This window comes from Neopelma chrysocephalum, unplaced genomic scaffold (assembly GCF_003984885.1).
Source record: "Neopelma chrysocephalum unplaced genomic scaffold, ASM398488v2 Primary Assembly neopelma1_88, whole genome shotgun sequence".
Lineage (NCBI taxonomy): Eukaryota > Metazoa > Chordata > Aves > Passeriformes > Pipridae > Neopelma > Neopelma chrysocephalum.
Genome location: NW_020897750.1, coordinates 1 through 27,103, shown reverse-complemented (window position 1 = coordinate 27,103; position 27,103 = coordinate 1). Strand labels below are relative to the sequence as shown.

Below are 27,103 nucleotides of genomic sequence, written 5' to 3'. Positions count from 1 at the left end.
TTTAGGGCTGGACATGCTTAAATGATCTCAGCCAAGGGGAAGGTTAACAAAGCTTGGGAAGAGAGATGGGCACAAAAAATGCAGAATTTATGGGTCACAAGGACATTTGGCAGAAGTGCCAAGATAAGGAAGATAATAAAGCCAACTCAGCAACTGCCCTGAACCAGCTCCGACTGCGTAAAAGGTAATTCCGGCAGGGGGAGATGGCAACCGCTGACTGAAGAAACCCGCTGACCCAAAAGAAGAGAAAGACTGAGCATGTGGACTAATTAGCATGAGAAGAGAGACAATCATTAATCAATAGAAGATGGAATAGTAATTACTAAGAGAACTATGTAACTTGTAACCCATGAACATTAGTGCCCTTGTTTGCTAAAATATATAAATAGTGAAAGGTTTTGGTAGTTGTCTGCTGGCTGTGTGGATTTGCCACCCAGCCCCCATTTCTGTGCGGAACTGTAAATAAATCAAATACCTCGACTCTGTGTGTGGATCAGCCTCTTGCACATCAGATGAAAGAAGCTGTTCTGGGCCAATAATTTCACAGGCTCATGGAAGGCTTTAGATGCACCTTTTGTTAAGGAAGTCACACAGAGACCTCCCTAATTTTACCGATCAGCTATTAATTAATGACTAACATGCAACCAGAGATATGCTTAGAGCCCTCTCAACACCACATGGCAGGCTGTGATCTGCAACAACCTAGGACACCCAGGCTCATGCACATCAGCACTGGATGGTCTGTCCTGGCTTCAGTCAGACTTTAATCAAACTGTTTCATGTCTATCTGTTGTTTTGTAGTTCTTTTTTTCCCCCCTCTAGTAAAAACAGAAAAAGCATGGACACATAAGCTAGGCATTATATCATTGATACAATAGCCAATGTACATGCACAGTTTTTTTATCTACTCTAAAAACCACATTTGAATTCCAACTTGCTTGCATGTTTTGAATTTGGGGTAAAGCATATTTGATGGAAAAGTCAAACTTAATTTGTGAATCAGAACTAGCATTGAGGTTAAAATGTAAAGTACATTTTAAAATCCTGTAAATTGAACCCTGCTACGAGGTCTGGAGGTGGATGGCTCAACACTACTCCCTTGTGGGCAGAGACCTGAAGGCTTCTGGCTGGACTGAGCATGCAGATGTGCAGACAGCTCCAATAAAAACAAACATCTCTTCAGTTTAACTCTGTCAACCCCACAGTCAGTCATACCCCCAGATCTTTTCTGCTAAGAGAACACAAGGAAAGATAGGCATATTAATAAATATAATACAAAATTCTCTGAGTTTTTGCTCTTCTTCCTTTGTTTAAGTGTCTGTTTAGCAGCTGTCACAGTGAGGCACAGATAAAACAAACTTTTTCACCTCCCTGTGCTCATCTGTCTTCTTTCTTCCATGTTTTTTTTTACTGTTTGCTGCATATTCTCCTTTTAAATTTCCTGTTCATGTAGGTTTTTTCCTTCCAACAGCCATACTCCTCCTCACTGCAGGTTAGATTTACTGGAGACCAGCAGGTAATTTTCACCAGTGAGCACTCACTGTGCCAAAAATTACTCTTAAGGAGAACCCCACATGTCCAGTTTTCCCACCGTGCTGCCAGATAATGCATGACTTCATCATAATAGTGTAGGTTGCAATTAAAGAGCCAAAGTATAAAATGAAACTGGGCCTTTCATGAGGGGTGCATCAATAATTGCACAGCACAGCAACCGAAATGGGATCCACTGATGATGCAGCTGCAGTGATCCATCAGTACAGGTTGATGGAGGTTATGTGTTGACTGCTGTCTAAGGGCCATGCACGGATCAGGCAATTTGGGAAATATCTGGTCTTAAGTACTTAAATTGGGCTTCAGTCCAAAGCCTACAGAAATGAGAAAGTGTCTCTCCACTGACGTGGTTGCTGAGATGTGTCCCACATTTTTGGATCCAGCACACAGGCTACAAGCACAGCACTGAAATACAAATGGAAACCAAAGCAAAGATCAAGCCGGGATATCAGGAACTCTGGGGTAATACTGGTATTAAATGCATTCATGCCCTTCTATTGTTGAGCCAGAACTGATGCAGCCATATACTTCACTAAAATATCACCTAGCTGTAAAACATGCCCATGTTCAAGTCCTTCCTTCCAAGTAAAAGAGAGGTGGAGATAGGATGCAATTATCCTGTTTCCAAGTGAAATCCTCTAATGAGTCATAACAATAATTTCTAGGTTGCAGCTTTCTGGCACAGCAACTACTTGGCTTCCACACCTTACCACGATGGTACAGCACCTCTTTCTGGTGAGAAAACTACTAATCCATCAATGAAAGGGTTTCCAAAAAGCACCCTGCCTGACACAGTGGGACTGGCTAAGGACTGTAGCACTGGTACTGATGGCTCCCAGGCAAGCTCAGGCCTCCTGATGACACTTGGAAAACAACCAGAGATCTTTTCTCAGCCAAAGCATTTTGTAATCAAGCACAAAACCAGAAAATTTGATTCAATGAAACATTTTGCAAATATTTAACAGCTCTGATAAACCAGACATAATCTTTCAGCATCCTGAAAAAGAAAACATTTCCTCCCCATCACCCTGTAAGTCCCAAGAAAGCTGTTTAAACACAGAAACAGGCAAAGCCTACAAATCACATACAGTTTTTCAAACTCCTACATATTTCAGCTTCAAGTTTCTGCACAGTTCTTCAGAGTCTTGCACTTTCTGAATTAACAATTTCAAGGCAATGTTTATAGTCATTATCTGAAAATCTTATGAGAAAAAGAGTTGATACTTAGCTAGCATAAGATTAACATCGATGTATGTGTTCTAATTTCTGGGAAGCCACATGGATAACTTTTATTAGCTGAGATTCCATCCATATCTGGAATATTTAAAAATCACAGGAAAACCACTTATCTTTTATCCCCCAATAAAGATAACCTGATAGTACAACACAGCACACAACAAAGTTTTGAATAGATAGAACAAATCATCTTTTCTGCATGCACAACAAAAGAAAAAACAAATGTGAAGTTCTGAAATATCCCCACTCCTTTCAGACACTGACTGGCTGACAGACCAGCAGAATTTCAACTCCAATAGGCATGAATTAGTTTCCGGGCAAAGAAGCAGAGATAAAAGAGAAAGGGATTTAAAGAATTTCTCATGGGGTTTTGTCAAAGGTTTTTTTCTGCTTGGTCTACAGAGAGAGCGCTCAGCTGTGATTTCAGCCTCTTTTTTTTTGTTTTAATTAACTATGAACTTCACAGTTGCCTACATAAAACATGGTCAATTTTTGTACATTTCTCACTTTATCTTGTCTAATTGCCTCCCTGATGTCTATTACCTTTTTGGAGGAACAGAGCAGAAGCCTATCAAACTATTATTTTACAAAACCACATGATAAAACTTTATCCAAAGCGATTGAATTTTCAGCATTTGCATTACAGTTCTTACCAATCACATGCTTTATTTCACTTTACTTCAACCTCTTTTCCAATCATGTCAACATAATATGGAAAGTGTCCTCCTTAGCAAGACATGATATTGGCAGAATGGGAAATTTGAGGCCAGACCTGCTGACTTTACTCCATACAGCACTGGAAGGGCCTCTGTTCTTACACTGGTGCATCTGCTTCGCTGTTTCTGACCTGACAATCTCCTAGAGAGTATTCCAGTTCAGGTGGTGCATTTTATGGAATAATGGAATGAGAAAACAAAAAGAAAGATTCAAGTCATTATTCTTTGCAAAACGAGAAGCCTCTGCTGCAGACAGGCACCACTGGTAGAGGTTTTCACACTTTTCACCAGCTTGCTCTGTACTGTTGCTATGGCAGACAGGCAGCACAGCCATGGCAACAGCTTCAAGACAGCGAAATCCTCAGAGTTATGCAAGATTCTCCAACCAATGCTGGTTTTTACATTTTTAATTTAGGGATTCTTCCTTTTTACAGGTTTACACACATCATGTACAGTATTCTGAAACAACATTGAGAAGTTCAACAGGGACTGGCATCCCCTGTGCTTTACTGTCCCCCAGGCCCCCAGTATGACTGGTCCAGATGATCCCTCAGTTCAGCTCTTCTGGGGCCAGCTGATGTGGCAGAAACTGTCACACCCGCTCCCCTTGGCTCCCCTCCCCACTAAAGACTAAATATGTCCTTCCCACACAATGGCTGAGCTCCACTGGCCCAGAGCCTGTGAACACTGAATGGTCTTTCTGATTCAATTAATTCAGCAGAATTACACCAGCCCATTACACCCCCCCTGCCTCATCCCATGGAAGCCTAGGATTCCTTGTTTCACCAAGACCCATAGAGTATCATCTTCCTTCATTGGAGCTTACAGCACAACACACTTGCTGCGAGGGGCCCTTTCAGACACCAAAACACTTCTCAGGAAAAGCAGCAACCTTTTGCAAGGCTCAAGGATTTCCAGTTCATCGGTGGCTAGCCAAGAAGGAGCACCTCTTCTACTGCTATGGTACTGTTTCTTCTTTATTTTTAGTTAAAGCCTTATATCTAACCCTCTGCAATTTTTTCACACTTACCATGAAATAGCTGAAGCTTTGTGCAGTATCATCTGTTTTAAGGATAACTCTTTTCAGACTGTCTAGAAAAGAAATAGATGTTCTTTGTAGGAGAAAGCACTGTATAGTTAGTGTGTTGAGGAAGACCTTTATCTTATGCTGGAACAATTATTTTTCCAGTGACCCTGTAAAGCAATAAAGCATTATGTGGTGGCCACCAAGAGTCAAGCAAAATACATACCTCTTTCAGAAGCATACAGTCTTCCACCTGAAAGCCACAGTGCGACCTGATTTCCCAACACTTGTCCCAGTCTCCTCAAATATCCATTTAGGGACAATAGACAAGGCAAAAAAATAGTTTCACCCTTTATTTCCCATATTGGAGAGATAGAAACTGTGCTGGTCTTGGAGGAACCTTTCAAAAACGTGTTGGTAGATCTAGTGAAAACATGTAGCAAATGTAGTCCGTGAAAGAAATGCAAATTCTGGGAGATGATGAAACCCACCAACTGATATAGTGATAATTCTAGCTACTAAGTAATTCTCATTTTGACCCTTCTCAAATTAAATCAAAGTAGCTGATTTTGATTTGATCTGGTCTTAAACTACACAGAGCTCTGAAAAAAACCCCCAAAACTCTAAAACCCCAGACCTCAACAAGTAATAAAATCAAATGGTAGAAGGGAATTGTAAGACATCAAACAAGTACATTAAGTTAATGTGAATGGTTTATCTGAAAATTGTTTTAACATGTCTCGAAATACTGTTGGTTTGGTTTTTTTTTTTTTGCATTCAGCCATCAAGGACTTATGCCTAATGCCTTTTGCAACTGTAAAACTGGTAGCATCAGAGGGATCAGTGCTCATTAGCAGCCATTTACTGGTACAGAATGAGTAGAATATTTAATACTTTGGTACTTATTTTCTTATTACAATCTCTTCTTTTACTCAGACCAGATATCTGCCTCAAAACTCTGCCTTTTAATTTTATGTGTGTACACACATGAACCAGCTTACACATGTATGTCATAGTTATGCACACACGCTGTCACGAGGGCTTTTGAAACAGACTTAGACACAGGAATGTGCTGTACCAGCTGCAATTTAAGAGTATCACATGTACATTTTTGTTATAGAAAGAACAGACATTGCATAGAGAATTCTCCCTCTCCCCACTGATGCACATTGCCTTGTACACAGATACTTGTACACAAAACTCCATCCACTCAGAAAATTAATCCTGCGATCAACACCCGGATACCAGGACTGTAACAGCATTTATCAGTGAGGATGTGGGCAACAGCATTTCTTGCTAACAAGCTTGACGTAGCACCAAGCAGAAACTTTTTACAATAATAAGACATTCAATTCTATTGCAGTCCAAAAAAGTTTCAGTGTGGTGATTTCAAAAAAAAAAAATCACATTGCATGCTTTCTCAATTATACTTTGGGGATACAGGAATGAAAGCTCAATTTTGAAACTTCTCTATCATTTTAATAATTATGAAAATCATAGTGTCTTAAAATATTTCACCTTACTCAAGGTTTCACAAAAGCTCAGCCTCATGAAATGAGCATTCATATCCATTCTACACAGTCAGAAACTGAGTTCCAAAGTTGAACCATTGTACTCCAGGTGTCTCTTCTAATGCCAGACAACATCCACGCTCATCAGTGATGGCAGCAGATCGGGCAACTTCATCTTCTAGAGTCAAGTCTAAGGACAATAGCCTATGCAGAGTTTTCTGCCATTGCTAGAGCTGGAAGTAGGTCAGTCTTCATAATTTCTTTTGTTAAACATGAGGCATTTATCATCTCCAGCCACAGCCTCTGCAAGTTAATCACTGCTGAGTAGCCCTTCAAAAAGCAAGAGAATCTGCTACATTGCAGTCACATGAGGTTTGCTCTTTCAGTTGATGACAACAATGCTGAATCAGAAACAAAACCAGCTGCCTGCAAAAGCTGCTCTATCACACCCCTCCTCAGCTGGACAGAAGAGAGAAAATATAAAGTCTTGCAGGTCAAGATAAAGACAGGGAGAAATCTTTCACCAATTACAGCCACAGGCAAAACTAACTTGAGGAAATTAATTCCATTTACTACCAATCAAATCAGTGAGAAATAAATCCAGATCCTGAAGGACATTCCTCCCACCCCTCCCTCCTTCTTGGGTTTAATTTGTTCCCAATTTCCCAGCGGCACAGGGAGACAGGGAATGGGAGTTCTAGTCAGTTCATTACACGTTGACTCTACTGCTTCTTCCTCCTCAGAGGGAGGACTCAGAGGGGGGACTCCTTACACTCTTCCCCTGCTCATACATGGGATTCCTCCCACAGGAGACAGTCCACCATCAACTTGTCCAACGTGAGTCCTTCCCACAGGTTGCAGTTCCTCATGAATGTGGGTCCCCTCCGTGAGGTCACAAGTCCTGTCAGAAAACCTGCTCCAGTGTGGGGTCCTCTCTCCACAGGTCCTACCAGGAGCCTGCTCCAGCAGGGTGACGGCCTCCAAGGGTTGCAGGTGCATCTCTGCTCCCCCATGGACCTCCACAGGCTGCAGGGACACAGCTGCCTCACATGGTCTTCACCATGGGCTGCAGGGGAATCTCTGCTCCAGTGCCTGGAGCTTCTCCTCCCCCTCCTTCTGCACTGACCTTGGTGTCTGCAGGGCTGTTTCTCTCACACATTCTCACTCCTCTCTCTAGCTAAAGTTGCCATGTGTTCCCCCCCCCCCTTGTTAGATACATCACCCCAGAGGTGCAACCACTGTCACTAATGGGCTCAGCCTTGGCCAGCAGTGTGCCTTGTCTTGGAGTGCTGGCTCTGTTGGACATGGGGGCTTCTCACAGAAGACACCCCTGGAGCCACCGCTACCAAAACTTTGCCATGCAAGCCCAGCACACCTAGTTAGCATTGCTTATTCAATACCCCAAAGCTGAAGTATTGTTAAATTCCTCATTTCTTGGTCTAAAAAAACCATCATACACAAGAAATTTCATATTCACCTTTTGGCTAAATTTTCCTACAGATTCTGCTGCAGAGTGACTTCTCTGAATAATGACTTAATTTCTCCAGGGAGATGTCTCCTGGCTTTTAAAAATAGCTTCTTGTGTAATCTTTTTTTAATGACAGTTTTATTAAACTTATATATTACAAAAGCTTGTTTTTAGAAATTCTCTTCTGTAAGAAAAATTTGGAAATTAAAGCAAGATTTAAGTGTCTTCCCACTTAGATTGCAGTGTAAAAAAAAAAAAAAGTCACAATGCGGACCCTTTGATCATATGACAATTAGCTAATGTTTCATTTCTTTCATCACCATCACCTTAATTGGCAGATATTACATACCACCTACAAGAGCTTTCCCATTTCTGCACCTGCTCAAGCTGGCTATTATATCACTTCTGCAAAAAATACTTTTCCTTTCTAGCACTGAAAGGCTAAATGAGCAAATATAAAAATCCCACTGCCATCCATTGCCATGAGCCACAGGCTTGGGCTGTAGGGCTTGCAGGAAGAGCTCCTTGCGAGTCCACCACAAGGTACCATCTAAACCCCATAACTCATTGCTCTGAAAACAATGGGAGGGGACACTTATTGCATAGGAATTGATATTGCTGCCAGAGTCAAACAGGTAAAACCCATGAATGAACACTGGAAATGCTACTTAACGTTTGGAACAGATTATCCTACTGAAGGATGTGTTATAAATCCTTGCAACTCATTTGAACTATTGTGAGTAGAAAAAAAAAGATGCTCATATAGACTACATTCCCACTCTGTTCAGTGTGGTCAGGCTTCCCTAGTAGTTCAAGACTTATGAGTTTCCTTTCCCCCACTGTGGGTTTGTTACTAAGAGGAAGAAATGCAAAAGCCCTGCCCTGCCACCTCAACTCAGATTTATTCCAACTACTTTTTCTTTATTTGGGCAAAGGTGGTAAAGGCAACTTTTACAGACAGTGGCACAAACCAAATTAGAAAACTGCAATTATGAATAAAATCCAACATGCAGAGCCTTTTGTTTATAGCTCTCAAACTAGTTTACTAAAACAAATACGACAGATTGGAATTTTAGAAAAAGAAACTTAGTTAAGTGACATGCCCAGAGCTGTGTTGCTCACCAGGAACAGAAAGAAATAAGAATCAAGCCTACCTGACATTCAAATACTTCTTTCCTCAGTCACTTGCCAGGCCTTCAAAAAGCATAGTATGCAGTTTTTAGGGCTACACATGAAATCAGATTATTTCCCTGTGTTTCTGGCAGGTTGCCTGCATAACCCTCAGCCTAACAACACTTGCCTTGATCTGAAGTGACTGCCCATACACAGCCCAGTGAGGCATTTTGCACATGCCCATTAATGGTTTTTGTTGTATTCTGCCTTTCCCTCTGAAAACATCCTAAACAACTAACTGCAAATGCCAAAGAGATAATAGATAATTAGTTAAGAGATAATTTAGAGACTAAATGAGCTTACTGCAAGAAAAATGGTTTGCATACTAGATATGCCCCATTAATGAGTATTTTGGTCTTCATTAACTAGAAGATATTGACATTAAATCATGTATAACACAGGGATCTTCTGAAGTGTAAGCTTCAGATGACAATTTCCAAGAAAGAACAGACACTAGAATGAGAACAGAAACAGAAGCAGAGTAAATATCCCTCTAATTCTGTGCAAATATAAAAGAAATTTAAAAAACCCAACCAACCAACCAAAAAACAAACAAACAAAACAAAAAGTCAACAAAAAACTGGGGAAATTAACAGGAATGAGAAAGCAACACAGTAAAAAAAGAAAAGAAATAGTGGAGGGTAAACAGAAACAATATGACTTGTTGATCTTTTATTTTCCCAGTGATACACCTACAGCCATAGGCACTTCCAGTTCATGTGCTCTGCAAAAGTGAGAAAATTTGCTGGTGACATGTGAGGAAAAAACGAGTTGCCTGTCTTTCACTCACATGAGGATATAAATAGCACAGACTGAAGAAATTCCTAATGCACTGCATGGTCTTCTGCCACTCACACAGCTGCGCAGCAGAGTTGGGTCTGTGGTACCCAAAGCAGGACTGCACCCCTTTGTCAAACAGCCTGGACAGCACTTCTGAGCTTTGAGACCTGCTGAGCAGAACTTCACCAGTAAATTCTTCCTACTGCAGACACAGAGGGTGCTCCCCTGTGCCAGGAGACACCTTAGCCATAGAGATGCCACAAACAGGCCACTGTCTCAGAATTACATAAAAAAGAGACTTATTTCATAAAGTAGTATCTCAGAGGAGTGGATAACTTACGCACATTCATAACTCTGCCTTTCAGTAACACTACAAGAGTTTGTGAACACAGCTACAGCTTAAATCCTGTAAAAGAACTAAGACCAAAGTGTCCTCTAGTTAAGCTGGTCTAACACCTGAGTTTAGAGAACACTACATTGCTTCCATCAGTCATTTCTAGACCATTATACCCAAATCCTAACTTTTTTTCTTTTCATGTTGCTTGCAGAAAGGAAAACTCTAAACTCTACCACTGTACCATTAACTATTGTCCTCTACAAGATCTGAAAAACATGAAGGCTGTAGCTCTCTTCATTTGTCTTGTAGGATCAGCTTTTGCTATTCCAGTAAGTTCTCATCATGCTATTATTACTGGGCACTTAATTTCCCATTCCGTGAATACTCTGTGTTATGCCATTGACCTATACAAGGTTTTTATTGACATGCAGATATTAATATATTTATCTATTTTAGACCCATGCCGTACACCACAAGCTCAAAACTCATGGACAGAAAACTCCAGAAAAGGTACTCTTCTTGTTCTTTAAACATTAAGAGGTAACTTACATTATTCATCTCAAATATAAAAAACACATTAGCACATATGTAGCAGTTGGCAAATTGATATAGGTTAAAAAATTGTAGGCCCCCTCACCCCAAGAATTCGTACCAAACATGTCATGCCTTGCATATTAAACAGTTATAACAGGACAAAATGTAAAGCTCAAAATGGAAGTTTCTCTTATTTGAAATAAATTACCTTAAATGAATCCCCACATACAATCATTACCCATATTCGTACAAGCAATAAGCTCCACTGACAGTTGAATTGTGATTTTCGCAGCCCCGGTACACAAGGAAGATGCAATCCCCAATTTATCACACCAAGTGACCATATGCAGGCTCAAACACTTAAGAATTTTAGCCACCATATGCTTCATTATTCACAATGCAGAGCACTGGGTACAGCTCATCCTGGCAAAGTACACTGTGGCTAACAAGCCACATACACAGCCCTGATGATAATGAGACAGATGATTTCAGCAGCCCTCCCTATGCCACATATGTACACTAATGACAGAGCCCTCAGTTTTGCATTCATGACTGGCCCAAATTAAAATTCCTTTTTACTGCATCGTTCTGGTGAGCCTTTGTGGTTCAGCCACAAAGGGCCTTGGCTCCAAGCCACTGGATGTTTTGGAACTACCAAATTCAGAGTGTAGTCTGTAGCAAGAAATCCAAAATCCCAACTCTGGTGCTAACCCTTTTTTTTTTTTTTAAATTATAAATTATATCCCACTCTGTACAGCTTTCCTGATTGCATTTCATATCAATCCAGATTGTGCTCTGCATTATGAAAAACAAAAAATTAACTTTTCCTAAAGAAGTAACCAGCAGAAGAAATTATGGTATAAGCACTAGCCTACAGCTGTCTCCCAGAACAACTCTCAGAAGACACTTGCATCAAAATAAAACATTGCAATAGCCAGTGAATCATCAGCTCCAAGTATATGCAACATCTAGCAAAGGCCTGTTGTCCTCTAACATTAGCTAATCACAGCTACAGTGACTGAAATTTGCCCAATTACCTTTGCAAGCAACTGAGTTCTAAGAGTTGATTAAATCCAGGGGACAAAAGTATAACAAAAAGTAGCATCTGAAAGCCACATCCAGGCACACCTCTGCACTAAGGTTGTGGTGCACAGCAAGGCTTCCTGTCAAGACATGAGCCAAATCTTTCCCAATCTTCTGCTTGAAATACAGGCACTCAAAAGAGACAATCTTAGTGATAGATTGGCCTGGTATTTTCTAAATCTATAGAACTGGTAGCCCTTCACAGAAAACTGCTTTTTGCTAAAACTTAACAACAACAATATATTGTACACAGCAGTGCCCAAAATCACATGTAAAAAACCACTGTTCTCAAAACTTAATTTTCAAAAGTTTTAGTATCAGCTTGAGATGCTTTGTTACACAAAGATCACTTTTTATAAGGTCTTCTAGAATGGTGCATTCAATTTGGAAAAGCTCTACACTGAATCTCTGTTAGATTTGAGCAAACATGCAATCTTTCCCTGAAAAAGTTAGAGCAGCAACTTTTCCTGCATCAGCAAGTTTGCCCTGCAAAAGGCAAAAATGTAAAACATTTAGATACCACTTTGGCATTAGGAAATAGGATATAGCTGATCTGCCAAGAGACAAACTAGTATTTCTAATTCTACCTTTTTAAAAAGTCTGTGTAAGTATTTCTTAGTGGAGTGTTTGTTCCCAAGTAGTGATGAGACTGCCCAAACTAAAGGGAATGCTATTCCAGCAACCTGGACACCAAGAAGGACTCATTTTTGTAAATAAATCCCCCAAAAGCTTTAAGAAAAATCAGGATCAAGTGCTATATTGTTGCAAGCAATAAGCAACACTGAACATCAATAGGTGTTGTTCAGAAATACACTAGCCATTGCTGCTACTGGAAGTGCCTGGACTCACTCAGCAGCAGAAAGGTAATTGCTGCAGTAAGACATAACAATCATTTTAGTACCTGTTTTCTGCTCAAGCATTTGAACCTTTTCCACTGAAGGTACTAGTTTTGCTATTGGCTTGACAGCATTAAAAAAAAGCCACTCAAACACCTATGACTCCTGCTAATGAGCTTATGACAGTCATTGCCACCAAATACAATAGTTCCTGATGAATTCAGCTAGGAAGCAATGATGTATCAGACTCAGAGTAGACAATACATTGATTATGAAGTAGTTAAGATGCAGTGCTCTCCTCAGGAATTACTATCATGACACCTTGTGAAAGGTGCTCTCTCTTCCCCTGCTGTTCTCCCAGGAGGTAAGTGATAATTCTCTCACTGAGGTAAGTGATAATTACTGCAGCCTACAAGTGCCTGGAGTTATGACACTAAATTACTAATTAAGCATTTTGAGATTTCATAAGACAACATACTCATTTTGTGCACTGGGCTAGAGTTAGAGGAACATATACAAAGAAAACAAATAAAGCCAGTGTCACGCTTTGCAATACAAGGCAAAAATAAATAACACTCTATCGACATCAAATAAATCCTGAGATTTATTAATTTAGTTGTTAATTTTCTCTCTCTCTTTTTTTTTTTTTTTTTTTTTTTTTTTTTAAGACTGAAGATTTTCATCCTGAAGCCTCAAAGGAAGATAACACAGGATATGTAGACAAGGGTGATTTGCTGCCCAGTCACAGAAACTTAAAACCAGTGGTATCAGTACCAGGCATTGAGCACAGGGATGAGCCCCAGACCATTAGGAAACATGGAAGAACTGATAGCGAGCATCAAGGGAAAAATAGCCTAAAAAGCATCAATTTCCTTGCACTGCACAATAAACTAGGTTTGGCTTCTGATAATCAGGACGGTGACTCTGGGAGCAGTGGCAGAGAACAGCCCAGCTCTGAGCACCACCCGCTCAGGAGGCACGAGAAACACGGCAACACGGCCAACCAACACCTTACAGGTAATGCTGAACACCCAGCAGGTGCTTTTAGTCTTGATCGTGAGCATAACATGTGGAAATACAACAAAAATACAGTTGGCCTGTCTGAAAAAAGCAGTGAAAGCGATGACGAAGAAAGCATGGAAGAAGAAGAAGATGAGGAATGGGGTGAAGAAACTGATTACAGAGATGCGAAGCACAAAGGCCACCAGAGAAACCAAGGCGATCGATACAAAAGACAGCAGAATGGAAACAGTATGCAATCTGATGAAGTCCTGAGAGACTCCAGCCGACCAACCCGGATAAGCAAGAGACATGGTGAGAAATTTGACCTAGAGGAAGAATTGAGGGAGAACAGCCAAAAGAAGCCTTATAAAAAAGAAATCCCCCTCTCTCAAAAAAGCCATAACGAAGATCAGGATGACAAACAGGAAAGTCAGGAGAGAAAAGACAATATTCAAGTAAACTATCAGAGTGATCATGACACAGTGGTGAAAATACAAGATACAGAGGATACTAATGATGACGAGGGTCATGACAGTGGTGACATTGATCGTGAGGAATATCCCAGCAATACTTGGAAAGAAGCAGCCTATGAGGAAGAGGAGAGAATCCAGAGTAATGACCAGGAGACCACCAGTACTGAGCATGAAGGAACCACTGAAGATGATGCTGCAGTTCACAGAGAGACTGAGGATTACCAAAATTTCAAGATTAAAGAATTTATTCACTCTGAAACAGATGATTACGATCATGAGCCACCTAATTCTGACAGCAAGCAACAACTGAAAATGAGTAGCTCTGTTCAGATCGTGAATTCAATGGAAAGTGAAAATAAGGTAAACTATCTTTAAAATAAAATTGAAATACTACAAAAAGGGGGAAGGGACTAGTTCCAAATTTAAATTCCTGGTGATTGAAATTATATTTTTGAGAAAAGCAGGTGTAATAACTTGTTAGTATGCAGAAGTCTCAACCCCCCCTTTATTCACTATTCATCTGGTTCATCCTGTGTCATTGCAGGTAAGGCATTTAGATGAATTGTAGCAGAAAGGAAGTGAACACAATTCATGTAAGAGCTCCAGCCCTGATGGGCTGTGTAATGAAACATGCAAATAAATATGGATATACAGATACAAAACCTGAAACCCAGTCTCAGCTTACTAGGACAGCCTGTTCACTCCTCTCTTGCAGATATTTTAAACACTACTATACAAAAGTGAACAGCTTGGAAGGCAGGGCTAGAGTCCACAGAATAATTATGAGAAATTCAGGCATTACTGAGTTCCTGTTTCTCCCTGTCCACCTCCTACTTTATTTATTTCCCCAAATAACAAGAGCATGTTAATACCACCAGAGGCTTATGCTCTTCTCACACATTCTGCATAGCAACCTCTCTCTGTTGCAAGCAGGGCAAACTGTGCCTCAGTCAGCTCTATATTTGGACCCAAAAAAATTTTGTCAAAGTATTCTTTTTCTTTCCAAGATTTACCACAACTTCTGTTTATGCCTCTGTGACTGTACAGGTTAAGACTCCAGGCAGTTCCTATGGTGAGATGGAAAGTGTCAGCAACAGGACTGAGAAGGCTCTCCTGGGTAAGCCCCAAGCAAAGCCATCCTGTAACTCCTAACTCTCTGCAGCTGGGGAATCTGCTGGTCTGCATTTCTTTTCTGCCTTTTGCAGCACACAATTTCACATGACTGAACTGTGCTTCTGCATAATCCTGCATCGTGGTTACGTTCCCAGAGTATCCCCCTTCCATACACCCTTGGATTTAGTTATTTGTTTGTGAAAAACATTTGTAGACAGTGCACAAATTTTTGGGTCAGTCATACAGAAATGAGAGTTACCTTGCATTGAAAGCTTTCAGTTTCAGAACAGTAGCTTGAATTCAGCTAGGAGTGGGACAAATGCCAGTGCTTGACTCAGCAAAGACAGATGGGATATGTTTCACAAGGAAGCTGGAAGTGAATGTCAGTCCTTAGAGAAGAAATAGCTTTTTCTGAGAAAATTATTTCCCCATACAATTCAAACCTGGGACTGCTAGAATTCTCACCAAAATCCTCATTTAAAGTTTGGCTTGATTTATTCAACACAAGATCCAGCTTCATTCTAACAAGCTTAAAAACACACTTGACATCTTGGTGAATATTAGACTGTATTTTGCTTCAGTAGTATCTGACAAACACTTGGCTTCATCCCATCATCTCTAACAGTCGCTCTTTCTTGCTATGATTGCTAGACCCATGTCGGAACTTCCACTGCAAAAGAGGTAAAGTCTGCCATGAGGACAAACAAGGGAACCCCCACTGTATTTGCCAAGATCCTGCTGCTTGCCCTTCCACCAAAGACTATGAGCACGTAAGTATTTCATATAGTGCACAGCACCGGGAAAAGCCAACTAAAGTGTTTACAACACATTTCCCCTGCTATTATTTAGAATAATTCTACCATAAGAAGCCTGTGAGTGAGTTTGAGTGATTTCAATAATTGCAAAAGTCAGTATAAAGTACCAAAACACACTGACTTTGGCTTGAGGGTAGTATGAACACGTGTAACTACACAGTAACTGATTTGCTTCGCTTGGTCTCTCAGGGATTGTAGCTTTTCCCTGCCACTAAAAATTCTATTTATCCATTTGATGTTTCAGAGCACATGCTGAGTACTCGTACATACTGAGTGAAATAATCCTGTAGCATCTCAAACTGTATTACTAATGCAAAAAAAATAAATTCAAGTGTTTTGGAACTGGGTGTGTTAAGTGCAGATTACTAATCTTTATGTAGGCATCCAACAACTACGATTTTCAATACTTCTGATCACACGTATTCCCTGTGGGTATTCACAACTGGCACACCATATGTTAATGATACTTTTATTATATACACCCATATGAGGGCAATAATTTTTCTCAACACAGTGGTGGGGGGGTGGTTTTGCTTTTCACTTGTCCTCTAGGTTTGTGGTACAGACAACAAGACTTATGATGGCACATGTCAACTCTTTGGCACCAAATGTCAACTGGAAGGCACAAAAATGGGACGCCAGCTGCACCTAGACTATATGGGCTCCTGCAAATGTAAGGCTTGTTTTTCTATGAAGCATTCACCTAGGTACAAAGAGCCAGTAACCTTAACCATTAGCCAGCCCTAAATTACCTTTCTTCCTGTGCTCTGCCACTAGTGCATCAATTATCTGCTAATTAACACATTCAAACCCTAATCATGTCTAAAAAGTCACTTTTCCTACACTTGAGAGTATTAAGCATCTGAAACCTAAAGACATCTTTCCTGTGCTTACTCCAATTTGTTGTCAACCTGATCTTCCCCCTGCACTCTTATATGTTCCCATTGCTATAGCCTCTGAATATTTTTTTAATAACTTGACCAGAAAAGCAGTATTTATAGAGTTAAGAAATGAAAATGTCCAGTCCAAACACTCCTGACAAAAAATCCCAAAACAAACAAACCAAAAACCATCAAAAAACCTATTTATATGTCAAATGCAGAAGTCAGATCTAAAAGCCAGAACTGATTTCCGAGCTCATCAACTGCTGCATATGGTAGGAGGAAAGTGCACTCCCAGCCAGCATATTCCTTTGATTTCAAAAACTCTGCTTTCATGCAACTGACTGATAAGAGTTTTACTGCACAACTATGCTCAGAAACTGCACAGATATATAAAGGTTGTGGCTTGCACAATTCTTTGGTGCATGTGCACCAAAGAATTGTATATTTATATTTGAACTCGTTAATTGCATTCCCAATTTTATGTATTAACAGCTCCATCAATTTTAAGTTTAACTGGAAGTTTAATAGTGAGAATCAAATCTAACTGGGCTCAGAAATGCTACAATGGGGACTTAACAGATCACGTGTTAACAAAAGCTTTCCTATTTGGCACAGACATCCCCCCCTGTACTGATTATGAAGTGGATCAGTTTCCCCTCCGGATGCGAGACTGGCTCAAAAACATCCTTATGCAATACTATGAACGTGATCTGAACACTTCTGGAATTCTAACTGAAAAGCAAAGGAATAAGGTCAGCAATCCTTTTCAAATAAGACCATGAAGTTACATTGTTAGAACTGGACTAACCACGTGAAAAAAAGTGATTCATTTCCTATGAGCACACCCATTCTGGTTATGGTAATTTAGACTCAATTAGATTCACAAGTTGCAAAAAACACTTACATGTCCCCTCACACTCATTTAAGCTGAGACACATTTCTGCTATGAACGTCCCTCTTGTCCAAACAAATCCAAACCAAGTGCATTACTTTGAAGTCAGTGTCTCCAGACAAGATTCAGACAAGTCAGAATTAGGGCACGCTTAGATAAATATCATTTGCTTGAGAAGACATGAAACAGCTCCTGTTTAGGGAAGCTTTGTGACAAACCTCTTGGAAAGATCGACTAATGCACAGATAAGGATAACCAAATACATGGAGTCAGTGCCATTTTCCAAAGGACTTGAGGAAACTAAGCAGCCATAAGATGGATAGTCTACTTATGGATGACCAACCAATTAAAAGATAGGATAAGAAGGAACAGCCAGGCCAGAGCTCACTTGTGGAGTTCCACAAACTGAAAGGATTTGTGTCATACAGCTTTCCTCAAGTGACCTGGAAGAGGAAGGTAGGGAACAATGAAAAGGAAGGAAGGACTTTGACTCAATATGAAGAAAACTGCACAATGACCTCATGAGACTGAACCACTGGGCAGTCACACTGCAGGATTTGAGACAGAATTACAATATAGAGTTTAGGTGACTTTTGTAGGGGTAGGGGATGCCTGCCTTGGACCAACCAGAATTAGCTTCTCTTCTGTTCTTGAGACACACCTTGTACATGGCCATCAATACAAAACCAAATCATTACCTGATATATATACATTAACTCAACAGTTAATAGTATTGTTTGCCCTTTCTAATCCAGTCACATATACTGACCATCTCCACCATGATATTCAAGGGATATAAAATTACAAAAGTCTGACATTCAGTTTTAAGAGAAAAGAGCTGCTTTCTATCATCCAGTAGACCTGCAACATCACACTACATTGGCTTACAATGGATTGAGCATCTATTGCCATTGGGCCAATTTTTTTCAGGGAAGGATTTATGTCAAGTGAAATGGTGACAGTGTTTGTTTTTGAAGAGACAGATGCCATAACTGCCTAAAAAGCCATTGTTTAAGTTGAACCAAGACCTGGGCTGCTCTAACTCTGAAGTAGAAGGTACATGCAGTAAGTCACAGCATGTTTATACAAAACATGCTTGAGCAACATCAAAGACTACTTACACACTTACTAAGAGGGACATGCCCAGAATATCTCATACTAAGTGGTATGAATTAGATGGTTTCAGAGATTATTTCACACCAAAACTGAAGTTGCTTACCACAGAATATGTGATTAAACTGGTTTAATCTCCTACCAGCCTGAAGCTACTGCCCCCATTTAGCTGGGTCTGACAACTGAGCCACAGGAATTTTAGTTCCTTTCTAGTTACTACCAAAGTTGACAGGGACAGCAACAAAAATCACCTGGTCTACCTGAAGCAAGGTTTTCATGCTGTGTATAGTCACAAACACTAAACCCCATTTCCCCAGTGGTATTTTATCAAGTTTCATTTCTCCCAAACACCTCCTTGCTGGATAGTTCTCTTCAGGGCAGATCTTCATCCCTAAACAAAAAATAACAATTTCTGCATTGTGTTCAGGTCAAAAAAATCTACCAGAATGACAAGCGCCTTGTGGCTGGTGACCACACGGTTGAGCTGCTCCTGCATGACTTCGAGAAAAATTATCACATGTATGTGTATCCTGTGCACTGGCAGTTTCATCAGCTTGATCAGCACCCTGTTGACAGGTAAAAAAAAAAAATCTTTGTGGGCTCAGTTCGGATTTGCTGTTTAAACTCGGGCTGTTTTGATTCTCTAAACCACTCAAAGGATTCTGTACATATAGAACCGGTCCCTCAGATCTTAGAAGGCAGCATCCTCCTCTTTCTAACACAGAACTTCTTCCCTCATTGTTTTCCTGCAGTAATGTCTTAGGTCAGAATTTGCTATCCTCTTGCCTTGCATAATCCTGTATCACACTGTAAATTCTACAGAATCTTAATAGCTACTAATGCCCTGAACCAGGAAGAAATCCTGTTACTACTGAAGCTAAGAGCAACAGGCTAAGTACAAAGGACAGAGTCCTGTCAGTACTAATTCACTAGTGAGGTACCCACAGTTCTCAACTACTACCACAGTTTAAGGAGCAGGTATGTAAGACAGCACCAGTGTCACAGTTCAGAGGAAGCTCACAGCTTCTGAGAACATGACCCAGATTTCAGGCTTTTGGTCATATCACTCGGTGATGGGATCCATATTTCAAAGCTCTAGGTTCTCAATACCTCACAACAATCACACCCACTGTCTTCGAACATAGCTAAGTACCTTAGCAAGCTTGATCTCCTGAGGATTAACAGCAAAACTCCGTAACTGATGAGTTTTGAGCAAGTCACTACTTGTCATACTAGTAATTACTACACAAGTAATACTTGTTCGATAAAACAAAACTTAACAAACAAATAGCAGATAAAACATTTCAGATTATTGAGTATTATATATCATCATAATGACCTGGGACAGATTCACTTCAGAAGCACCACAACAGAATCTACTGGGGTGTCTCTGATAAAGGCACTGTTGATGTCTTCTAGCAGCTTAGATCATCTTTGATAATCCTGATGATTTAATAATGAAATACAGCTCTACACACCTGCTCTTTCTTTCAGATTATTAACACACTCGGAGCTCGCACCTTTGAGAGCCTCCCTTGTTCCCATGGAACACTGCATAACCCGTTTCTTCCAGGAGTGCGATGGAGACCGAGACAAACTCATTGCATTGAAGGAATGGTGTCACTGCTTTGGGATTAAAGAAGGTAAACATAAACAAACAGGCAGATGTGCCTGATAAAATGTTCCTATCAGGACTAGGCACATTCTCAGACCACAACGTGAGGCAAAGAAATTGTAACCAGAAGCTCATGGCTACTGTGCTGAGAGGAAAATGGAACAGTAATGACAAGACTGCAAAAGGGGCAAGGTTCTACATTTTTTTTATAAAGATAGGAAAAAGGTCTGCCTCTCAAGAAACACTCTATCCTTCAGTGCCAAAGGAAAGGTTAAGTGAGCTTGCACTTTTAAACCAGTGGTCAAAGCATATTGATTGAAAATGCATTTAAAGATCTCAAGCCAGGTAGGGAAAACAACCAAGATCTTTCACCGACCAAGTAGAGATTGATTAAACTCTAGATTACGATACACAACGCAGATGCTTTCACCACACTGTAGGCTATTTCACCTAATCTGTCGCTTGCAACACGTGCCCACCAGACTACGTGCAACAGGAAGCTTAGGCAGAGGCAGGGACAATTTCCAAATCCTAAACAGGATAGGCACATGTTTGGTTCAGCTCAATCCACATTGAGACTTCTGCAGGATAGTAAAAAGTTTGGTACTACCGTGCTGGTGATATCTCCAGAATTAGGCAGCAGCTGAACAGAAGCTGTCATGATAGTAATTTGAGATTTATGAGATTACTGCACTCAACATAAGGTATTCTTTCACAATCTACCTTCTTCTGATCTAGCCCTGAGTGATAGCTGGACAATACTGCCAGCCACTAAGCAAGGGTTAAACAGGTTAATCCCAGAGGAGTTATGTGACAGAAGGCATTTGGCTAAATATTAGGACTGAATACGTGTTCAAAATCCTACTAGTAAGTCCCTAATTTTAAGTGGAGGCTGATTCTGGTCAGAGGTCAGGTACACAAAGGCTTCACTGTTCCCAGAATTTTTCCAGCTCTTCTGATGACAATTTAGCAGTCACAATACACAGGTGGAAAAAAGCTGCAAGAACTTATCTTAATACACATATACTGTTGCCAGTGTTTGCTCATTCACAGGGTCAGTCATTTGTGAAGAGGGAGGTGGAAGGCATTCTTGGCTCACAAATAGATCAAGGAGACCTAACACTAGAAACAATAAAGCACCATCAAGAAGGGTCTAAATGAATGGCTCCTGAGTATGACAGCAGCAACCATACTTGTTTTTTGTCAGGGACAGTGTTCCCCTACATGAGTCCTCTGAAACTTTAGTGTACCAATTTATTGATAGTGATACAGCACAAAAATGCCTTTTTGGCATAAAATGTCAACAATGCTTTCTTCTTCTTTGTTGCAGAAGACATAAATGAAAATCTCCTTTTCTGAGCCTGGCTGAACAGATTCCCAGTGCTGCACTAAAACTGGTGAAATATGTGAACCCTGTCTATCTCTGTTACTAACAGCTTCATAGCTTTCAAGACAAATGTGGTGTAAGGTTCACTGCATTCTTATCAAATAACACAAGTGCAGAAGATTTCTACATTCATTAACAGCAGAAAGATTTAACTACTCCAACTGGCTCATAGCTAAACAACCAGTGTTTGCCCCTGTATGTATCCACGATCTCTCTGAAACAATAAATAGTACTAACCTAAAGACTGACCTGTTCACAAAACTCTTCAGTAGAATTATAGAATTTAGATTTTACCATACACTGAAATGGGACTTGTTTCCTTTATTTACTGTATTGTCAGCTTAACATTCTGCATAGAAGTCTCAAATAAAATGTCTACCTAGATACATGGTTTTTGTCAGAACTTTGTTAAAGAAAAAGTACCAAGGCAGTGGAAAGGTTCAATGAAAACTTCATTTCAGACATAAAGGAGGAGAAGAAATGGTAGATCATACACACCAATCCTGAACCCAAAATTCAGTAAAGAAGATCAGCACTTTTCAGATACTTCTTCCCCTACCTCTTGAAGCACAACAGTAATAGTACCAATGACACACAGCAGAACTCCTGCTGACAAACTCTGTATGAGCATGGTGAGTGTGGATGCATATCAAGACTGCTTAGCAACACATCCGCCACCACAAGCAGCAGAGGATATCACAGCTCCAACACCTCCTTATTCTCCTTAGCAGACACATTCTTCCTTCATCCCCAAGAAGCACCAACTAGTGCTACCATTTTTTTTTCCAAGGAAAAATGCTAACTATGTCTTTCACCATCTCCCATCTTTTGCTGGCCTCAAGAGAGGCACAACTGAAGCATAAAAAAATCAGGACAGGATGAGATTATTCCTGAATCCCATCAACTCTGTGATTTTATTTTTAAGCACTTCACTGAAAACACTCCAATCAAGCTCTGCTTTAACAAAGAAGCCCCAAGTGCTATTCCTACAAAGGAAGGTCAGAAAACACATTTCACCTGAACCATGTCACCTTTCCAATGAAAAGAATATGGGATTCAGAAATGCTATTTTGGTAGCTTAAATAGTGGAAGTCCCCAAGCTACGATTATATTTAACACAGGAACTTAACAAACCAAGGGTTATTTCCCAGCGAAACCAGTTCCATTGACACTTTTTCCAAGAGCCTGACTTGTTGCTCACTTCACATTCTGTAACAACACACAGAAGTGTATATAAAACAACCTGGATTTCATGTACAAAAGCATATTCTTGGTGTCAATTCCATTTGGAAAAGACCCTTTCACTGGGACAGCAAATGTCATGGGGAAAAAGTAGTTTTGACTGCACTTTTTCTGCCTGACTGCAGCCTGTTGCTTATTTGCTCTTTCTGCAGCCAAGACTCAGCCACCTTAAAACAATCAAATAGAGTTCACACAAAGATAAATCACAAGAGATTGACCTACTCACCACTGCTCCACTCAAACCAAGTATCAGAAAAAGATACAGTGAAATTGTACAAAATTTTCCCCAGATACATGTGTTACACTTACTAGTAAAACGATCACTAAACAGAAGGATCAAGCAAGCACCACAGTTGAAAACTTATTTGCAATAGCTATTTTCAAGAACTCTTTCACTAGCTTTTTGTTTAATCTGCACAGAGTTGGATGGCAGAAAGCACAGCTCTCAAACTGCAAGTACACTGCTGGTACACAGCTGGATTAAACAGGTAGCCGTAACTTTAATTCACAAGATCCCACTTCTTCTGGAAAAAGAAAGTATGTACACTGCATCTCACTCAGCAGCTTCAGTACTCTAGGTATTATCACCTGAGTACTCCTCCAGCATCATTAAAGTGCAAAACATTACAGTCAGAATAACTATGTTGAAAAAACCCCACCACAAATATTCCTTTTATAAGACACACACTTCCATTGCCCAGTCTTTCTTAAGAAAAGATAAAGACAACTAACAGCAATTACTCACTGATAAAAACACAGGGAGAAACATCAGCAACTGTTGTGCTGCTCCTGGTAGCAGCATAAATGCCATAGAAGGCCCACATCAGCCTGCAACTTACATTACCTAAAGGCTTAAAAACCCAGCACAATTCACAAGATTATACCTTAAGGCTGCTCTTTCCAACGATTCTGTTTATGGTACAGTCTCCCCAACAGCTGTACTGCCATAAACAGTGGGAAGAGGGACCTTAAAATCCAGCTCTCCAAATCAGTCATCAAGTTTCATCCTTCAACAGTTACCTTTTTACACAGGGGCACTGTCACACATTCAGATGTGAATACCATCCATACCACAAAGAGTAATTAAACGTGAAAACCAATCTCTCAAAATGGAAAATCACTGTAAAGACATGTCAAGTGAAACGATTCAAAAAAGAAACTTCACTTTATTATGTAGCACTTAAATTAAGTCATTTTCCAGGTTATCCTACAAGTCTCACATCCCTTAAGGATTCATTCCTGACAAGGAATCAGTGCAAAAATACAGAACTAAAGTGAACAGCTTCTGAACTACCACCAGTCAGAATCCCAGTGTGGCTGTGTAGATCTGCAGATATGATGAAACAGCTGCAAATAACGAAGACAAGGAAGCAAAGCAAGGTCAGAACTCCTCCTTCATCTCATTTCACACTAGCTAAGAAATCAAAGAAGCAATCTCAAGTCTCTGAAAAACCTTCTATTTATCACTGTCCATTGTTTTTTCCAGCTGAATTTCATGGAATTTTCACTGAATTTCTTCTCAAAATGACAATGACATCTGTTTCAAGGCTGGAAAACATATTCTTCTCTTGATGTCTGTCAGTTCCTCATTGACATCACTCATGGCACTCAGGTCCAGGATCCTCACTCCAGTGGGCTCCCCGTTTCTCAGTCACAAGCTTAATGAAGTAGCTATGACTTGCATAAAGCTCAAGCTTCTCACTGATGTCAATCCACTTCACTACTCCAGCATCATCACCTGCTTCCAGAGGCAAATTATCCATTGTCTCACCTGTTCACAAAAAAAGAGTTAGGACATGCTATTGTATCTTTTCTTCTTGCTTTTTCTTCTCAAATCTTATCAGTTCCCTCTTCCACAATGCTCCTTCACAGGCAGCAACCTTCAACTTCTTCTCAGAGAAAAAAGAAATGTCGCTCACTGATTCTGTGCCAGAAACCTTTCTCATACTTGTACTATTTTAAGGCAAATCTGAGGCAGAGGTGGTGGTAAGTCCTTGTCACCACTCGTAGGGTACCATCAGCAGCTCGAAAAGTTACTGGAAATCATCAGGACAACACATACTCACTACCCTAAGTTTAGCCAATTCCTCTGCCTTGATTTTTGTTTGTTTGCCTAACATTTGACTGCTGCTTTTCTCAGGTATTATTCTACATGAAAAACTGAATTCTGAAACATATATGCACTTATGAAAAAACAGAATAACTAAAACTTTACTAAAGGCCCCAAAATCAAAAATACTACTTAAGAAGAGATGCAGAAAGGCTTCTGAAATGCTCCAAGTTTTTACTCTGTTTCTAAAAAAGGAGTCCCAGGACTTCATAGACAACAACCAAGAAAATGCTTTTAAATTCTGCATTAGAAACAAAGACCAAAGATATAGGATTTCACCCATTTCTGGGGGCTGATAAATCAAGGACCAGAGACATGTGAAACTTCACAGCTGGTATCTACTACTCAAAATTCAGTGGAAATGTCACTATATGAAGTCTCTGACTTAACAAGTCAGAAACACCTGACCAGATTGATGTATCATGCAGGTGAAAAATGAGAGTCCAAGATAACAGATCATTCTAAGAATCTAGTCCCACATTTTACACCTGACTTGCATGTTCCCCAATTTCACTGCCATTCTCAGCTCAACATAGGTCCCAATTTCAAACAAGTATATGAAGTAAAAGGCAACTAAGAGCATACATGGAGATACTCACCTGTTTCATCATGATAGTTCACAGCCTCTGTCTCCATCCAGGCATTATCAGTGTTACGAGGGTCATCCACATATCCTCGGTACACCTAAGGCCCCAAACAAACCAAAATAAGCTCAGCATCACAACAAACAAGGTGGAATCACTAAGATTTTTTTCCTTTCCTCTGACACATTTGCCCTTACAGTGTGTTTTCAACAGTCCCTTCCATTTCCTACACCATGAGAACCTGAGCAACATAACTTATTTTCGTTTCAGCTACACTTTCTCAAGTTCCATAACCTGAGTTACATGCATTGCTCAAGGGGCTATCACAAGAGATCCAGAGCTCACCACAAAGTGTTCCTGGCTGAACAGCTTGTGGAGCTGCTTCTCCAATTTTGCTTTCTCCTCGGGTGATTTCTGCAAAGAGTTCAAGGCCTCCTCCCCAAATTCCCGCCTCAGGGTAGCGCTGATCTTCTCCCCTGGGTCCACCATCCCCTTAGAGGGAGAAAAAGAAAAAAGGTGATTTTTTTCAATCCCTCAGATTTCACTTGCTGTAACTCCCAGCTCTTAGTATATTACATCCACCTGCATCATACTCTGGACACGGGAGGAACTTTACAGTCAGCTGTAAAGATCAAGCACATATGTCCTTCAAAACCTGCAGTGGAATCAACTGTGCCTGCATTGAGCAAGACATGGGTAGATTTAAACAGGAATACCACTTTGCAATGCAGAAACATCAGAAGGCATGCCAGCTGATGCCTGGGCAAAGTTAGTTCAAGGAGCATTTCTCCTCACTACTGCAACACCAGGTCATTCATCAAAAAGCATTCTTCTATCAAACACATGCCAGTTATTGCCTCATGGCCTCACCAGTGGGGGGAGATGTCAATGTCTCTGGAGCTTTGCCCTTACCCCTGGAATGGCCCACTCCCCACAGTCTCTCCTCTTGATAGCCACGAACTGCAAGATGTTTTTGCCAGTAACTGGATGAGCAACTTTATTGCCGCTTCCGTCCCTTTTCCACCTGTAGCAAATGACAAGGGCACAAACACCCACCACTGCCTTCAGTAAAGGATTAAGAACCACCAGTAGTTAAAGCGAAAAGCTATCCAAACAAAAACTAAAACAAAAGCAGCATGTCCTTGACTTTCAAGGAAGCAACTTGGTAGCAATGGCATCATTCTGAAAAGGGGAAGAACTAAAATGTACCAGGATGATTTTTCACAACGGTTCTACCTTCAGCATGGCACATCCTAACTTGCACCTTTGTTAGCTACACAGTCTTTTCTGAATGCTTTGTGTACACACAGATCCTGCTGGCAAAAGTACATTAAAACAAAGCACATGCTGAGCAAAAGAGGATCTTAACCACACATCTTCCTATAATATACTAAGTCAAGTTACTGTTTCTTACATAAAAAAAGCAGGCATGTAGCTTTTTATTCTTTTTTTTTTTGCAATTGTGTCATTATGACAGAAAAACCTATTCTTGCAATTTAATTTCACATGCCTCATTTAAGGCCTTTTGGCAGTATAGTATCAAAGCATCACATAATCCTTTCAGTTCTTATATTTGTTTCCGAAGATTCTATACATAATGTATTTCCATTGAATTATGCTTCCT

At 40.3% G+C, this 27,103-nt stretch overlaps 2 protein-coding genes across 3 annotated transcripts; one reads left to right on the top strand and one right to left on the bottom strand.

The window, feature by feature from the left end:
• The first annotated feature begins 4,284 nt into the window (after positions 1 to 4,284).
• On the top strand, positions 4,285 to 21,721 carry SPARCL1 (SPARC like 1). 2 transcript variants are annotated; one of them, XM_027692764.1, is made up of 11 exons: positions 4,285 to 4,466; positions 10,008 to 10,125; positions 10,253 to 10,306; positions 12,918 to 14,084; positions 14,772 to 14,841; positions 15,489 to 15,607; positions 16,205 to 16,325; positions 17,152 to 17,288; positions 18,969 to 19,117; positions 20,036 to 20,184; positions 21,487 to 21,721. In XM_027692764.1, exons 2-11 carry the CDS (start codon positions 10,072 to 10,074, stop codon positions 21,513 to 21,515), a joined length of 2,049 nt encoding a protein of 682 aa, XP_027548565.1. In that variant the 5' UTR covers positions 4,285 to 4,466; positions 10,008 to 10,071; the 3' UTR covers positions 21,516 to 21,721. The 2 variants fall into 2 exon arrangements, with proteins under 2 accessions (XP_027548565.1, XP_027548564.1); XM_027692763.1 differs by lacking the exon at positions 21,487 to 21,721 and having other exon boundaries at positions 20,036 to 20,327.
• Positions 21,722 to 23,929: 2,208 nt separating this feature from the next.
• On the bottom strand, positions 23,930 to 26,541 carry NUDT9 (nudix hydrolase 9; the record flags this gene model as incomplete). The annotated part of the gene is made up of 4 exons (XM_027692851.1): positions 23,930 to 24,556; positions 25,495 to 25,579; positions 25,825 to 25,971; positions 26,392 to 26,541. Coding segments are annotated over 4 exons (558 nt in total), but the record flags the coding sequence as incomplete, so codon positions are not given.
• Positions 26,542 to 27,103: the final 562 nt, after the last annotated feature.

Bases quoted from the DNA above. Each gene is read 5' to 3' on its own strand.
- SPARCL1 (XM_027692763.1), top strand. From the start codon at position 10,072: ATGAAGGCTGTAGCTCTCTTCATTTGTCTTGTAGGATCAGCTTTTGCT. The intron at 10,126-10,252 runs GTAAGTTCTCAT...TATCTATTTTAG, and splicing joins GATCAGCTTTTGCTATTCCA to ACCCATGCCGTACACCACAA. The intron at 14,085-14,771 runs GTAAACTATCTT...GTGACTGTACAG, and splicing joins CAATGGAAAGTGAAAATAAG to GTTAAGACTCCAGGCAGTTC.